The following is a 15,815-nucleotide window of genomic DNA, read 5'->3' as shown; positions in this document are numbered from 1 at the left end:
GACTGCACGTGGCCCAATGTCTTCAACAGGAGGAGCAGAGGGTGGTTCTGTCCAGGCTGTGGGGGTTAGGGCAGTCTCCTGGGAAGTGGGAGTTTGATTCCTCTCAGGATGAGGTTGAGTTAAAAAGCTGCACCTCTGATTTTTAAATGGTCTAGTCATCAGACTCTCCTGCCAAAGATGGGCACTGGAACCATCACTGGTCAAAGGCATTTACTCTCTGTGTGCTATGGATCTTGAATTGATGGGTGTGCCTAAGGTCTGAGCAGGGATGGGAATTTAGACACATTCATCTTCAGTATCTACAGTGGGTGAGCTCTAGCTGCCTCCCTGCTCAGCTTCTAAGCCCTCTGGATCTCCCTGTGGAGGTGTCTAACTTTTCCCATGGATTTTCCTCTTAGAGCAAGGCATCTATACTTAGGCACATTTGAAGCCTGAATGGAGGCACCTATGTGGCTAATCTGGATTTGGCCCTCCATGCTTAACTCCCACCTTAAATGGTTTTCTCAATCTGGACAATCTGTATTGTTAAGCAACTAAATGCCTTTGTAAATTCAGCCCTATGCTCCCTAACTAGATGAATCATTTTAAATGAATGTGGTTTATATTTCCTTCAGTTATTTGTCACTATTCATACCATCTAACTGTTGTATAGTGTTCACACATTCACCTGGCCCTTTGGATTAACTCATCGTTTCATTTCCTTTGTGTATCTGACAGTCAGAGACTAGGTCAGTAGGGACCAGGAAAGGGTGTTTATTTACTTGAGCGAGGAAAGGGTGTGTTCAGATGTAATGCAGAGCATAGGCAGAAATTTCTAAAGGCAGTGGTAAGCCAGCTTGTCATTCTAGGTGGGGCAAAGTAAGAAAGAGGAAATAAAGACAGGCTGGGGAGGAAAGTTCAGGCTCGCTGCCTGACTTAACACATTTGCTAGTCACTTCTCAGTACAGCTATTTAGCAAGCATAGAGGAGGACATTTTGGGGAAGGTAAAGAGAGTCCATAAGGCAAATGAAGCGACCTGAGCTGTTCATTTTCAGCCTAGGTGAGTACTTTTTGGGTTGCGTCATTAGGGACAGACATGTTAAAATGCTCCAGGGATTTGTGTGTATGCGTGTTTTTCTCTCTTGTTAAGCACAGGCTCTTGTGTACTTACGACTGGCAGCTAGAGCGACTGCTACTTCATATTGCAATACCAAAACTTACATGCAATTCCATACCATTTCAGGGGCAGGAAGGGAATTAGATTTTAAAACCACTTTTATATGGTATTTATTACTGTTTTAAGTCCTTTGCCCCTGCAAAAAAGTGGAACGGGAAAATCTACAAGTCTTATTGTATGTGTGTGTGTATAGATAGATATACATAGACATATATATATAGACATATGTAGACATAAGTAAATAGATATAGATAGATAGATAGATAGATAGATAGATAGATACACACACGTAATCTATCTATCTATATGAAGAGACTTTTCTAACTCAAGATGTAGATTTACCAACTTCTCTAAACTCAATAGCTTGTTCTTGCTGTTTATCACAGCCTTTGCCATTGATCTGTTATGGCTTCCCTTCATGTTTCTCTGCATTCCTGATTACACTGGCCTTGACTCACCTTACACAAATGTCTTCATGCCTTCCTCATGCCATCTCCTCAGCCTCAAACCCTCTCCCCAAACCTACTCCCTTAAGCATCCCCTTTGCCTCATTCAAAATCCTCTGAAAACGCCTGTAAAGTAAAGCCTGGGGGAAGAGAATGGTCAGTACTTAGCTAAATATCATTAAAAAAAATTCTGTTCCCCAGAAGCAGATGCAAACTGAGTCTCCAGGTGATCTTATTTATGCGACTTGTCTAACCCTATCTTAGTATCAGTTCCCTTTTGTTTCCTCCTGTATTCACTTCTTGGGTCTTATGTAAATTCTAATTGTGAGCCATAGCCCCTGAATTTTATTTCAATGGACCCTGAATTTTAACAGTATTATGAAAGCACTGGCCTTTGAGAGATGTTTAGAGCAGTGGTTCTCAACCTTTTTTGTACCAGGATCCTTTTGTAAACATCGATGACCAGTCTTGATCCAGTGCCTCTTACTCCTGACCCACTGCCCTCCGTCCCCAGGCCTGAGCCCCCTAGCGTGTGGGGCAGAGGGTGGTATGTGTGGGCCCTGGGGGCCCCAAGCAGCCGCTTAAAGCCACAGTTTCCCACATTTTTCTCTTTTAAAAGCGAATCCATTTTAAAAGTTTGTTGATCCATTTTTACAGTTCGTCCATGACCCTTTCATATATTCTTGAGACCCACGTTTGGGTCACTGCCCACAGGTTGAGAAACGCTAGTTTAAAGAATGGTTTGAAGTCACTAGACAAGTGCAGCATACCTGAGATGAGAGTGACACTAGAGAATGCTAAGCAGCAGGGTGTATTAGCCCATATGGAGCTAAGAAGCAGGGGCTGAGTCTAAATGAGATGGTGACTGCAGTTGTTACTACACAATCATTTTGTACTTGCATACACAAGTACTCAATGACTGCCCAGTAATCGGAGTTACTGTGCAGTAGTATTGCCGAATGGCTTTTAGGTGACGCTGACTGCGCAGTAGCTTGTTACTACTGCACAGTAGCATTGTATCATGCTTTGTGCCATGTGATGCTACTGTGCAGTAGTAACAAGCTACTGCGCAGTCAGCATCTCATGTAGATGTGGCCAGGGTATACTAGCCAGAGCAGAGCAGCACTCCAACAAGGGGCTGCTCAGCAGTGTCATCAGTATTGGGTGACCAGGGCACCTTAGAGTGAGTGCAAGGATGGCAGCCATTGCTGCTGTCAGCTCAGCTGCTGCAGTTGGCCTGGCTCCCACAGCTATCAAAGCTATCCTGGCCCCTGCCATTGCTGCTGGCCAGGAGGTTGAGCCTGACTGTCAAACCTCTGGTTATATTAAGCACAATACCTGAATGAGCTTGTTCAGAGTTAGCTGATGAATGTCCGCCCAGTGCTGTTTTGCCTTGCATAAATGTGGTCTTAGAGACCAGGTCCCCATGGTGCCATACACTGCACAAACACTTAACAAGAGAGACATTCTTGTCTCAAAATGCTTAAACACTTAGCACAGACTATAATAAACAAGAAAGATACAACAGATAAGCAGGAGGTTGCACAGGGAAATGTTCTCAGGTATGCAAACAGATTATGAAGTCATGAGGTGCAGGAATCTTATTTCAAGGTGTCGTGGGCTGCACTTTCCTTGGAGTTGTGTATATATATTTTTCACTTAGGTAGAGTAGCTCCACATTGTTTGTCGTGTTTGTTAATTCCATTTGAGGAGCAGCATAAAGGGCATGGCAATGAGAATGAGAGTGGAGGTGAATTTTCTCTCTGTTGGGCAGGGAGTTTCTCTTGAAGAGGTGGGTCAGGGAAGGAACTTTTTATAGTCAGGCTGCACTTGCTCAACAGTCTCATGAAAGGAGACTTTCACCCTGAGGCTCAGTTTCTCTTTCCGAAATGTTCTTAGGTCACCAATGATGTGTATGATTATCAACACTTACAAAACTTCTACAATCTAACTGGCTTTTCACTAGAGCCATGTGAACAGTTGATTTCATTTTTTGGTTTTCTTGCTGCAATCAGGACTATACAAAATGTAGGTTAGATTGAACAGAACATTTTTGTTCAACAGGAAAAGAAATCTCTCATTTGTTTCCAGGGAGTTTTACTTTTGCATTCAACGTTGCTAGACTTTGAAATAAAGTGTTTTGAAATCTAAAATCAAAATATTCCATTTCGAAAATATCAAAACAATGCATGTCATCTTCTCTAAATGTTTTCTCAAGCTGAAATGATTGAACAATTTCATAACAGATCATCTTGTTCTATCACAATCTGCACTTTTCAATTAAGAACATATTCAGTGGAAAAAAAGTCAACCTGCTGTACATTTTGCCCTTTGTTCTCTTCCTATTCTGTTTATTACCATTTGCTCAACATGGGCAGTGAAAGTAAATGAGTCACTGCCTTTCCTGTTCTTCTGGACTAAAACCTGAAAGCAGGGCAGAGAAAGAAGCCTTTTAATTGATTCTGTTACAAAAATTAGAAAAAGCACTTCTATTTTCTAACAAATTCTAAACCAGGTTGACATTTTTTCTTTCACAACATATTAGGTCAGGGCTGTCCAACTTTTGAGCAGCTGAGGGCCATACCCTATGTAGGCAACCTGGGCTCCACTGGTCTTCCTATGTGGGCAGCATGGTCAGCATGACCCCCACTTTGTGCAGTTCCCTGGACTTCCATGGGCCATCCCACCCTGGCCTGCTCCCAGGGGCAGGAAGCAGAAGTTGGAGGAGGGAGGGAAAGCCTGGAGCAGTGGGAGGAGTGGCACCTGGGTGTTAAACTAGGCAGTCTGTTGGCTGCCACTTGGACAGTCCTTGATTAAGTTATTTCTGCCTTGAATGGGATGGAATTTGAGGCTCTTTTTCTTTCAGTTGGGCTTGGAACAAGTTCTGTTTCTCTCCAACCCTACCCCCCTGTAGAAAGCCTGATTTTGGACATGTTGCTTATTCTATTTGGGGGCAGAAAGCAACTGTGTGGCACTAAAAACATACATTGTAAAATGGGCCTCATCAATGTGCTTGGTGATTTCCTAAAAAGCACAGAGGTAGGAGGAAGGAACTAGGACAGGACAGGTTAGATAGGTGGCACTCCAGAACATAACAAAACAGGGTCCCTGAGACTTAGAAAGACATGCTGCAGAGAGGTGCAGTTGGATTTTGAGCCAGTCAGACAATCTAATTGGACCTAGGAAATAAATGGGAGGGCACTGAGAACTCAGCATCTCACATGGTGGGGCCAGGCAAGTCAGAATGGTTGCTCAGTCATATTTCATAGATTCACAGATGCTAGGGTGGGAAGGGACCTCAACAGATCATTGAGCCCAACCCCCTGCCTAGGCAGGAAAGAGTGCTGGGGTCAGATGACCCCAGCCAGATGCCTATCCAGCCTTAGAGCCCCCCCAAGGTAGGGAAGAGCACCACCTCCCTTGGAAGCCCATTCCAAATTTTCGCCACCCTTACCATGAAGACGTTTTTCCTGATATCTAACCTAAATCTGCTCTCTGTCAGTTTGTGATCGTCGTTCCTTGTTACCTCAAGAGACGCCCTGGTGAACAGAGCATCTTCGATCCCTTGCTGCGCCCCCCTAATGAATTTGTAGGTGGCCATAAGATCACCTCTCAGCCTTCTCTTGTGGAGGCTGAAGAGGTCCAGGTCCCTCAGTCTCTCCTCATAGGGCTTGTCCTGTAAGCCGCTGACCATATGAGTGGCTTTCCTCTGGACCCTCTCAAGTCTATCAACATCCTTCTTGAAGTACGGTGCCCAAAACTGGACGCAGTACTCCAACTGCAGTCTGACCAATGACACATAGAGGGGAAGTATTACCTCCTTGGTTGTATTTGTCATACATCTGCTGATGCATGATAAAGTGCGGTTAGCTTTGCTGATGATTTTGTCACATTGACAACTCATGTTCATCTTGGAGTCCGTTATGACTCTGAGATCCCTTTCTGCTTCTGTGCTGCTGAGAGGGTCACTTCCCAGCCAGGAGGTGTGCTGGATATCTTTCTTTGCAGCATACTTACTACTCATTGTCTCTGCTGCACCTGGGGTTAGGGCAGGGGTGGGCAAAATCCAGTCCGCATGCTGAATCTGGCCCATGGGGCCCCTAAAAAATTTAGAAAATTAATATTTATCTGCCCTTGATTCATGTAAAAAATGGCAGGAACCAAGGGCGGTAGGACCCAGGGGAAGCCTGGTGGGCTTCCACAACAGCAGGGCCCACCTGGCCCTGCCCCCCCAGCTGGAAGCCCCAGTAGGGGCTTCTGGTTTGGGAGCACATGGCTGCCTTGGTGATGCCAGAACCTCAGGTAAAGGGAAGGGCAGGGGAGGACCCGGGGGAAAGTGGCCTGGGGAAAAGCTGAGTGCAGGTGCGGGAAAAGCGGCCCTTTGCCCACCCCATGGCTGGCACCCTGCACTGCCAGGCAGCCCCATGTGGGCTGTGAGTGGCTGCAGTGAGGAGTGTCAGCCATGGGGTACGGGGAGGGGCCGCTTTTTCCCACGCTCAGCTTTTCTCCAGGCTCCTTCCTGGTGTGGAGGAAGGTGGCCCCTCCCCCACCCCATGGCCAGCACCCTGCACTGCAACTGCTCGCAGCCCACGCACAGCTGTCTGGAGCAGGCACAGGCAGCCCCAGGCAGGCTGTGAGCGGCTGCAGTGTGGGGCGTCAGCCACAGGGTGGGCAAGGGGCCGCTTTTCCCCCTCCCTGTGCTCAACACCACCTTGTAACCCAGCCCCACTGCCAGCCTGGGCCCTGCGCTGCCTTGGGCCTTGCCTGTTGGGGCTGCGCATGGCGACAGCAGCTGCGGCCCCCCTGCTTGCCATACCAGGCAGTGTTTGCCACTGTTGCCTCTGGGCTGCCTAGCGCGTGAGCTCTGGGTGGGCAGCACCCAGCCAACACTGCCCAACACGGCAAGCAGGAGGGCTGCAGCTGCTGCCACCGACAGGCGAGCCCAGAGCTGGCTTGGAGCCCAGGCTGGCAGCAGGGCTGGGTTATAAGCTGGTGCTGAGCGTGGGAAAAAGTGGCCCCTCACTTGCCCCATGGCTGGCGTCCCACACTGTAGCCACTTGCAGCCCACGTGGGGCTGCCTGTGCCTGCTCCAGACAGCCCCACACGGGCTGCGAAAGCCTGCAGCAGGGACGCCGGCCACGGGGCTGGCGAGGGACTGCTTTTCCCCATGCTCAGCACCAGCTTCTTCCCTGCCGGCGAGCAGGGGGTCAGGGCTGTGCGCTATCCCCTGCCTGTACTGCGGGGCTGGGGGACACTGGGTATGAGTGGGCGTGGGAGCCAGTGGGAACATGGGGCCCACAACAGTGTCCCGGGGCCAGTGCCAGCAGGGCCCAGAGCAGGGTGGCAGGAGCATGGGGTCCCAGCTGGCAGGAGCTCTATGAAGACGGGCCAGCTTCCCTCTCCCTGCTGGTGCATCCCAGCCTGGCTCCACAGACCCCTGCCAGCCTGCACCCTGCTTTGGGCCCCAACGGTGCTGGCCGTGGGACATTGGTCCCAAGACATTGGGACATTGGTCCCAAGATAGTGACCAGGGGGAGGGACACCTGTCAAGGGGCAGGGCTATCCAGCTTGCCAAAACTGGGTAAGTGACCCTCTGCCCGAAATCATTGCCCGCCCCTGGGTTAGGGTCTGGCCCCATTGTGATTCCACATTTATGGGATTTCTTCAGTAAAAAGGCTGGGGTGGAGTGGGGTGGGGGTTGGTTGTCTGGCTGAAGGGCAAGGAATTGCTGCGACTTGGAGCTCTTGGGGCTGGGTAGTCTTTTCTCTCTCCCTGCAAGGTGGGTGAAAAACCTGTTTCTGAACCTGAGCTGGGTGCAACTAGATTGGAGTTATGACAGAGTAAGAATAACCTGTTTTAAACCTCTGGGGTGCTACTATTGTTTCCTGGGAGGCAAGGAGGGCGTGGGAGGGGTAAAGGAGGGACAGAGAGAGCCCTAGGGACAGAGAGAGCCCTAAGGCCGTGCAAACTGCAGCTGCACTGGGTGTTCCAGAGAAGCAGGAGCCCTGGGAGTGGCTGTAATAAAGTAATAATAAAAAGACATTGCCCTCCAGGATCAGCTATTTTATGAAGCTCTGAAAGCACTGGAAAGTTGAAATTATTTAATTCCCCGTGAGGAAGAGAAGCACCTGCCCCATTCAGCAGGTTGAGAAAGAGGCATAGGGCTGTAGTGAGTTACCCAAGGTCACACAAATCAGTGGCAGAGCTTGGAACAGAGTCCAAGCTGTGACCGTTAGTCCTCTGCTCTAGTTTAGTCACTCCTCACTATGTGTCCTGATTTGAAGCTGGAGATGAGGAAGGAGTAAGAATGGCAAGAACAGCAGTGAAGAGAGAGGAAAGAAAAGCAGAGAATCAGTCCTTCCCTTAAAATGTCAAGATGGCTTCAAAGGTGGCCAGGTGTGCGCAATGCCTGCCCGGCAATAGGAATAGTGCTTGCAAAACAGCAGTGACTCAGCACCAAGTTCTTCCGGGAAGTGCCCCAAGGTCAGAAAAGACACTGGGCTTTCACTCCAGTTGTCAGGTGTACTGGACAGAGAAGAGGCTATGAAATGGCCTACTATGCCAGTCCATCAGGGGCCCTGGTTACTGCCTCCTTCAAGCCTGGGAGTATTGCCAGCACCACCTGCCCCAGATTACCCCTTTCTTGAGTATCTTGGGGGGTAATTATCTAAGTCGCCACAAATGGGTCAAGCCTTACTTCCCTCCAAGATACATCCTGCCACTTGGGGCACAGAGCTGTGATCTCTCCTCATTTTAGGCAATGGATTTACCCACCAATTGTCAGCCCTTGGACAGAGTCTGTATAGTCATCACAAGAAGACATTAGTGATTTCTTTTTTCCTCTATATGTTATATTCACCTATAGGATTAATCTCAGTCTGGCATGAGCAACAGGACCCAGAGCTTGCTTTCCTATGCTGCAGCTTACCCAGATCCTTTTTAGCAGCAGAGTAATTAGTGCTCCCCACGGCTGGTACTCCAGGGCAGCATGACTCTTCACTGTCCTCTCCTAGCCTTCTTTCTTTCTATCCTCTAGGACGCAGAGTCCTCCACTCACATTTACCTCCCTCCATTTCTCCCTCTTCCTGCTGTGAGCTTGTGTAGATGCCTCTGGTTGAAATGATCAAAGTCTGGTTTGGGGCTCAGCCCTTCTTTAATGAGTCAGTGGGCGTACCCACACATGCAGGCATGTGTGGTTGCAGCAGCTCAAAAAAGAGTGGCGCAAATTTGTGGTGGGGATTTTTGGTTCAGCACACATGCCTGAACATGCACTTTGGTGTGGGGCAAATGGTGCCACTTGGGGCAAAATAACCCTGCCCAGCTCCTCCCGGATCTTCTGCCAGGGGGAGCTATAGGCCACAAGTGCTGGTCCCAGCAATATAAAAACCTGCCCTGACAAGCAGCTCAGGGCTACTTGCCCTCAGAAACTTCAGAAGTCCCCCTCTGGCAAACTTCTTTTCACATTTTGAACCTATAACCCCCATGTTACACCTACCCTTTTCTTCTTTAGTTGTCCCACAAAAAAATAAAATAAAAAAAATACTTGTATCTTTCAAACTTTGGCCCCCACACAGTAAAGGTGGCTGTTAGGTAACTAGGTGGGCCTTAAGGCCCACAATCTCTGGAAGATACAAATAGACAGGAGTTTCAGAGGCCCAGCCACTTGGTATCTGGCAACACTAACCCTTGTGCCAGCTGGACTGCTGAAGCAGCTCTAACCTGGAATAGCCCCTGTACCCTCTACCCACTGCAGCAGTCTGGCACTAGGGGCTGCTGCTTGGCTGTGACCTGCTGTGCACCTGTGACATCATTCCTACTTTTGGACCTGTGGCCCCATAGCTACATGCCTGCCAGACCTGGACGGGGACTACACAGGTGTCTAGGCTGTGGCATGGGCACTACAGCAGAGCCTCCTGCAACTCTGGACCAGCTGCTAGTGGGCCATGGCTACACATCTGGCCACTGGGCAGCACTACTGTCATGTCTCCTGGTGCCCCAACTGCCATCTGGGCAGCTATCACTCAGAAGATGTGCTTCTTGCAGTGGCCCACTTTGAACTGACAAAGCAAGTCCTCTTGGTCCCAAATGGCCAAGAGGTCAGCCACCTCATCTGCCCTCCATCTGGCTCCCTAGTGCTGGCTCTGGACAGGCTCCTTTGCCCAGGTCTTGCCACTTGTCTCAGTAGAGATCCTGGTGTTCCCTGCTTAAAAATTACAGATGCTCTGATAAGAAATCCAAATTCTCTCATTAAAATACCCAAAATCTGTGTTCTTTCACTAGTAAAATGAAATGCCACTATAGAGAGATCCATTGGGCAATGTTTTATTGATATATTTACAAGCTTAAAGCAATTTGGAAGCCTACCAGTGCCTCTATCATCATAATAAAATATATTCTAAATATCTATACACTTTGGCATTTACTTTTGGGTTTTTTGTCATAGAAAAATCAGAGCTGCCCCTTGCTCACCAGGATGTGTGGCACTGAGCAGTACTGATATGCCAGTGCCCTGCCCCCTCACTCTCAATCCACAGCCCTCCCCCCGCCAGTCCCCTCACTCCTGACCCACAGCCCCCGCCTGCCCCCACTAGCTCCCTCCCAGCATCAGCTCTGTCCCAGCACCAGGGCAAGTCCAGCTGCAGCTGTCCCTCCCACTCCTTTGTGGCTTTGAGCAGTGCCAGCCCTTGTTGTTCTGCTCCCTGTCCCTTGGGAAGCCCTTGACTGGGGATCAGGGACTGAGCTGGCCCCTTTGCTCCCAGGACGGCCTCCCCCTGCACAGGCTACTCTAGGGGGGCAGGAGGGGCTCTAAGCCTGGCTCTGGCAGCCTCTCCTACCCAGACCACTCCCCCCAACCCCCATCTCTCACACACCCCTGCTGCCACCTCCACCCCTCCTACCAGCACATCACCCCTTCAAATGATTCCTGGGACCAGGTCCTCCCCTCCCCCCCAGCTGGGGCCACATGTCCCAGCACTGGTGTGTAGCAGTTGCCCCTGCAGCAGCAGCTCCCACCAGCAGGTCCTGTCCCATCTCATGTGGCTGGCTGGACATGCAGGGTGTGAGATTTGGGGGGGGGGGGTTGGGGGGAAGGGATGTGGGTGTGTGTAGGGGTGTGCAGGGCCAGGTATAGATGCACCCAGTGTCACTTTCTGGATTCTAGCATTTCAGCCAAGTAGGGAGCAGAACATGCCCCCTTAACGATCCTCATACTGTGTTGCAGGGAAACACAGGCTGACCCTGAGCAGTCTGGGCCCTCTAATCAGGGCTGTCCTGTGCATTGCTGCCGTCTGTCTCCGGACAGACTGAGGGAGCCTACAGAGCTTGGTGAGATGTGTGCACAGAGGATCCCTGGCTGTGTAGCATCAGCAGTGCAAGCTCTCTGCTCTTCAGGGGTGTCTGTTCAGGCATCTCTGGGTAAGTTTTTCTACCAGGAGATGAATTCTCCCAGAATATTTGTATGTAGCCTAAACCATTTAAGCTAAGTATCTGTCTAACTAACTCTTGAAAATATCCTGAGTTCTTAGAACCAAGGGTTGCATTTTTCCTTGATCAGGCAAAATTGGCTGCACTGGTTTGTTTCTTTCTCTTTGCAGCACTGGCAACTGCTCATGGTTCCACTGTAACTGCACCTGACAAGGAAGTAAAGGTGGCACGAGGGAATAATGTCACTCTCAGATGTGAATTCCGGACTGCTGGTACTGCTGAAAGTGGAGACTTTGTTTACTGGAGGAAAATCCAGACAACGGTAAATTGTGACATGTAACACCAATCACTCAGCCCTCAGGGGAGTGGGAAGGAAGGTCTTAGTTCTAGGTCCAAGTCTGCACAGACTCACTGAGTGATCTCAGTCAGTGTCATTCTCTTTCCTTATATGTGTAAAGGGATACTATGTTACTGTAAGCATAAATAAACTACCCATTATGAGATGCTCAGATATTGCAGTGATAGGTTGTAACAGAGCACAAGTTGTGCTCTGTTACTCACAGGGTGTGAGCAGACAACAAAGCAGTTTGCAGGTGGCTGCACTTCCAATCAGGCCCAGCTGTTCCTTATAAGAACAGGGCTCTGGGCAGCAAAGCCAGCACCCTGCTGCAAGCAGCCAGGAGAAGAACACCACCTGAGTGGAGCTGCTGCTGCTCATGCCATCTTGGAGGTACAGGGAAGGAGCTATGGGGAAAGTGGAAGCTCCTGATCCCGGGGAATAGCCTAAAACTACACCCTGCTGGGGAGGATGCTGTGGTGGGACTGCCTGTGGCAGGGCAGTCCTCAGGAAATGCCACACATGTGCCTCCCTAGTGAATGGAGAGTATAGGTGCTGAGAAAAAGCCTCAGCCCCCACTGCTTTGTGGGTTACCCATGGAGGGGAAAGGCTAGGGGAGCACAGCACAAAGTCATAGCAGGAGCCTAGGCTCGCAGTGAGTCCTGAGGTAGGTCCCAGGTCAAGAGGGGACCTGAGGCAGCTTCCAGGCTCACTGTGAGTCCTGAGTTGCATTAAGGGAGCTGGGTGTGAGACTCTAGGGGGGTGGGGTCCTGAGCCTACGGGGAGCTGGTTGTGAAGGGTCTGGGGCAAGGGATAAGGGGACTGTGAGGCCCAGTATTGGGTAGGGGATGAGGCCCCAGTGTAGGGTCATGAGGGAACCAAAAGGGTCCTGAGCCAGGTGATCCCAAAGAACAGGGAGGGGCTGAGAGCTGTGATGGACTGAGTGGCTTGGTGTTAGGCTAAACAAGTTATAGGACAGGTGTTAGGCCATGGATGCCATCTGCAAGGGATGGGACACAGTAGAGGGAAGGATGGAACCATGTATATAGGCTCTTGGCATCAGGGCATGTATATTGGCAGTCTCCTGTGTGAGTATCGTCTTCCAATCAGTACCATCACGGTGTGGCAGGAAAGGTAGGCGGGTGATTAGCTGTACGACAAGTGGGCAGGCCAACAATTTGACCGGCCCCAGGACACCCATTTGTTACATGGGTGTAAAACTTCACATTAGGACTGTCAAAAGATAAAAAAATTAATTACAATTAGTTGTGACTTTTTTTTTTAAACGCCCAATTAATTGCTATTTTAATCGCACAGCTAAAAATGAAAAACTATGCGCAGAAAAACTCAGTTATGCAAAATTATGCAGATACTTTGTATGGTGGGGTGTGTGTGAGGGGGCTGTGGTGTGTGTGTGTGTGGGGTTTGGAGCCCAGAGAGAGGGGTTCCTGCATACCCTGGCAGGATGTGGGGTACTGTGGGTCAGGAGGGAGGAGCAGCAGCAGGGCTGGAGGGGCTGTGGCTTAGGAGTTTGGGGCAGGAAGACACGCACACACTACCCAGCAGGTAAGTGTGTGGGAGGGAAAGGGAGGGGAAGATCAAGGCCCTCATGGTGTGGGAGGGAGTGGAGCAGGGGCAAGGGTAAGGCAGAGACATGGGCCCTGGGACCATGGCAGATCATAGGATATAACTGCAGGTGGTTTGTTTAGGGGTTACAGGGGGGAGCTGCTCCCACTGCTGTGTCCACCCCAGGGGGAGGCATGGGGGGCACATGTCCCCCAGATCTGTGAGAGATGGAGGTGGGTTGCCGCAGTGCACTGGGCTCTGCACTGCTCTGCCATCGCCCCAGGAGCCGCGTGATTCCATGCTGTACCTCCTGCTACCCGGCGGGGAAGGGACGCGGTGCAGCACCCCTTGCGCAAAGGCAGTAGGGTGCAAAGTCCCAGTCTGCAGCAGCAGCCCACCTCCACCCTGTACACATCCAGGAGGCACGTGCCCTAAATGCCTCCCTCAGGGTGCACAGAGTGGGGGATCCACCTACACCCCTGGACAAGCTGCCTGAGGCTCCATCCCACAACCCACTCCGGCCCTGGGGCCCCATTCACCCCAGCCCCTGCCCTAGCTCCAGCCCCAGTCCCACTCCTTCCCTCACCATGGAGGCTTTGATCTGCCCCCTCATGCCCTTTTCCTCTCACAGAATTGCCTGATGGGCAGTGTTTCATATGCCACCAGGCTGCCTTACTAGTTGCCTGCAGGCTGTGGCTGCTTGTTTTTGTCTGTGTACGCCCCTCCCCCTGCTGCCGCCACCCAGAGCTCATGCTTGGGCTGCTCTGCAGTCCTATGTGCTGCTACCGCTGCCCCATGTGGTGAGCCAAAGGTGGTGGTGACAGCAGTGGAGTGGAGCTCAGGTGCAGGCTTCAAAACCATGTGTGCAATTAACATGTTAAAAAAATTAACACAAATGATTAACACATTAATTGCAAACATTAATCATGATTAATTGACAGCTCTACTTTAAATTTAAAAAAAAATTAAGACTTTGAAATAAGTTGCAAAGAGGGTTTCCTTGGATTTTGCAGTGTTGAGGTTTCTGGGGTGCCCTTCTTCTCAAGGAGGATTTGAATTTGAAAAGGTCTTTAGAGTTCTCTTGGGAACACAGTAGAGGCAAAGCAGGTTCTGGGTATCTCCTCCCAGTAACTGGAGCCTCTGGAGGTCTCCCACAATTCATAGAATCATAGAAAATTTGGGTTGGAAGGGACCCCAGGCAGTCATAGAGTAAACAACCCCCTGCTTAAAGCAGGACCAGCCCCAACTAGATAATCTCAGCCAAGGCTTTGTCAAGCTGGGTCTTAAAAACCCTGAAGGATGGAGATTCAACAACCTCTCTGGGTAACCTGTTCCAGTGCCTTACTACCTTCCTTGTGAAGTTTTTTTTTTTTTTTTTTTCCTAATATCCAACCTAAACTTTCCTTACAGCAATTTCAGCCCATTGCTGCTTGTTCTGTCATCTGTCACCAATGAGAATAGTTGAGCTCCATTGTCTTCAGAGCCACCCTTCAGGGACTCAAAGCCTGTTATTCAATCCCCCCACAGTCTGCTTTTCTCCAGTCTACATAATCCCAGTTCCCTCAGCCTCTCATAAATCCTGTTCCCCAGCCTCCTGACCACTTTCATTGCCATCTGCTGATCTCTAATTTGTCTGCATTTCTTCTGTAGCAGGGGTCCCAAAACTGGAGACAGTACTCCAGATGTGGCCTCACCAGTGTAGTGTAGAGGGGAATAATCACTTCCCTCAATCTGCTGGCAACGCTCCTGCTAATGCAGCTCAGTATGATGTTTGCTTTCTTCCTAACAAGGGCACACTATTTGCTCATATTCAGCTTATTGTCCACTGTAACCCCCAAGTCCTTTTCTGCAGAGCTGCTGCTTAGCCAGTCAGTCCCCAGCCTGTACTGGTGCATGGGATTGTTCAGTCCTAAATTCAGGACTTTGCACTTGTCCTTATTGAACTTCATGAGATTCCTTTTGGTCTAATCCTCCAATTTCTGAGTCTCTCTGAATCCTAGTTCTACCCTCCAGCATGTCTACCACTCCACCTAGCTCCACTCTAGCCCCAAACTTGCTGAGGGTGCACTCTCTCCCATCTTCCAGATAGTTGATGAAAATATTGAACAAAACTGGCCCCAAGACCAATTCCTGGGCACTCCACTTGATACCAGCTGCCAACTAGATACTGAACCATTGATTACTATCCTCTGAGTCTGATGACCCAGTCAATTTTCTGTCCACCTTACAGTCCATTTATCCAACACAAACTTCCTTAGCTTGCTCATGAGAATGCTGTGGGAGACTATATCAAAACCACTGCTTGCCCCTCATCTGCAGAGGCAGTCATCTCATCATAGAAGGCAGTCAGGTTGGTCAGGCATGACATGCCCTTGGTGAATTCTTGCTGACCTGTTCCTGATCATCTTCTTCCCCTCCAAGTGCTTAGAAATGAATTCCTTGAGGACCTACTCCATGATTTTTCCAGGGATTGAGATGAGGCTGACTGGTCTGTGGTTTGCTGGATCCTCCTTCTTCCCTTTCTTAAAGATGGGCACTGTATTTGTCCTTTTTCAGTCATCTGGGACCTCTCCTCTTTGCTACAAGTTTGCAAAGATAATGGCTGGCAGGTCTGCAATCACATCAGCCAACTTTTTCAGTACCCTTGGGTGCATCACATCCTGCTCCATGGACTTGTACACGTTCAGCTTTTCTAAATAGTCCCTAACCTTTTCTTTTGCCATTATTGGCTGCTCCCCTCCTTTCCAAACTGTGCTGCCAGGTGCAGTAGTCTGGGAGCTGACCTTGCCAATGAAATCTGAGGTGAAAAGGGCATTGAGTACTTCAGCATTTTCTGCATTCTCTGTCACTAGGTTTTGACTCCCCCACTCAGTAAAGGACCCACAC

The 15,815-nt window shown here is 49.8% G+C and overlaps 1 protein-coding gene across 2 annotated transcripts in view; it reads left to right on the top strand.

Annotated features, from left to right (window-relative positions):
- Positions 1-861: 861 nt before the first annotated feature.
- Positions 862-15,815, top strand: part of GPA33 (glycoprotein A33) — a 33,827-nt gene continuing 18,873 nt past the window's right edge. The window contains exons 1-2 of one of the 2 annotated variants that reach the window (XM_019525710.1): positions 862-1,040; positions 11,197-11,348. In XM_019525710.1, the coding sequence (XP_019381255.1) occupies positions 1,007-1,040; positions 11,197-11,348 (186 nt within the window). In that variant the 5' untranslated portion in view covers positions 862-1,006. The remainder of the gene's footprint in view (positions 1,041-11,196; positions 11,349-15,815) is intronic. The other variant, XM_019525709.1, reaches the window with a different exon arrangement.

Source organism: Gavialis gangeticus, unplaced genomic scaffold, assembly GCF_001723915.1.
Source record: "Gavialis gangeticus isolate Ggan-Ray unplaced genomic scaffold, GavGan_comp1, whole genome shotgun sequence".
In the NCBI taxonomy this organism is placed as follows: Eukaryota; Metazoa; Chordata; order Crocodylia; family Gavialidae; genus Gavialis; species Gavialis gangeticus.
This window is presented reverse-complemented; position numbering and strand designations above follow the sequence as displayed.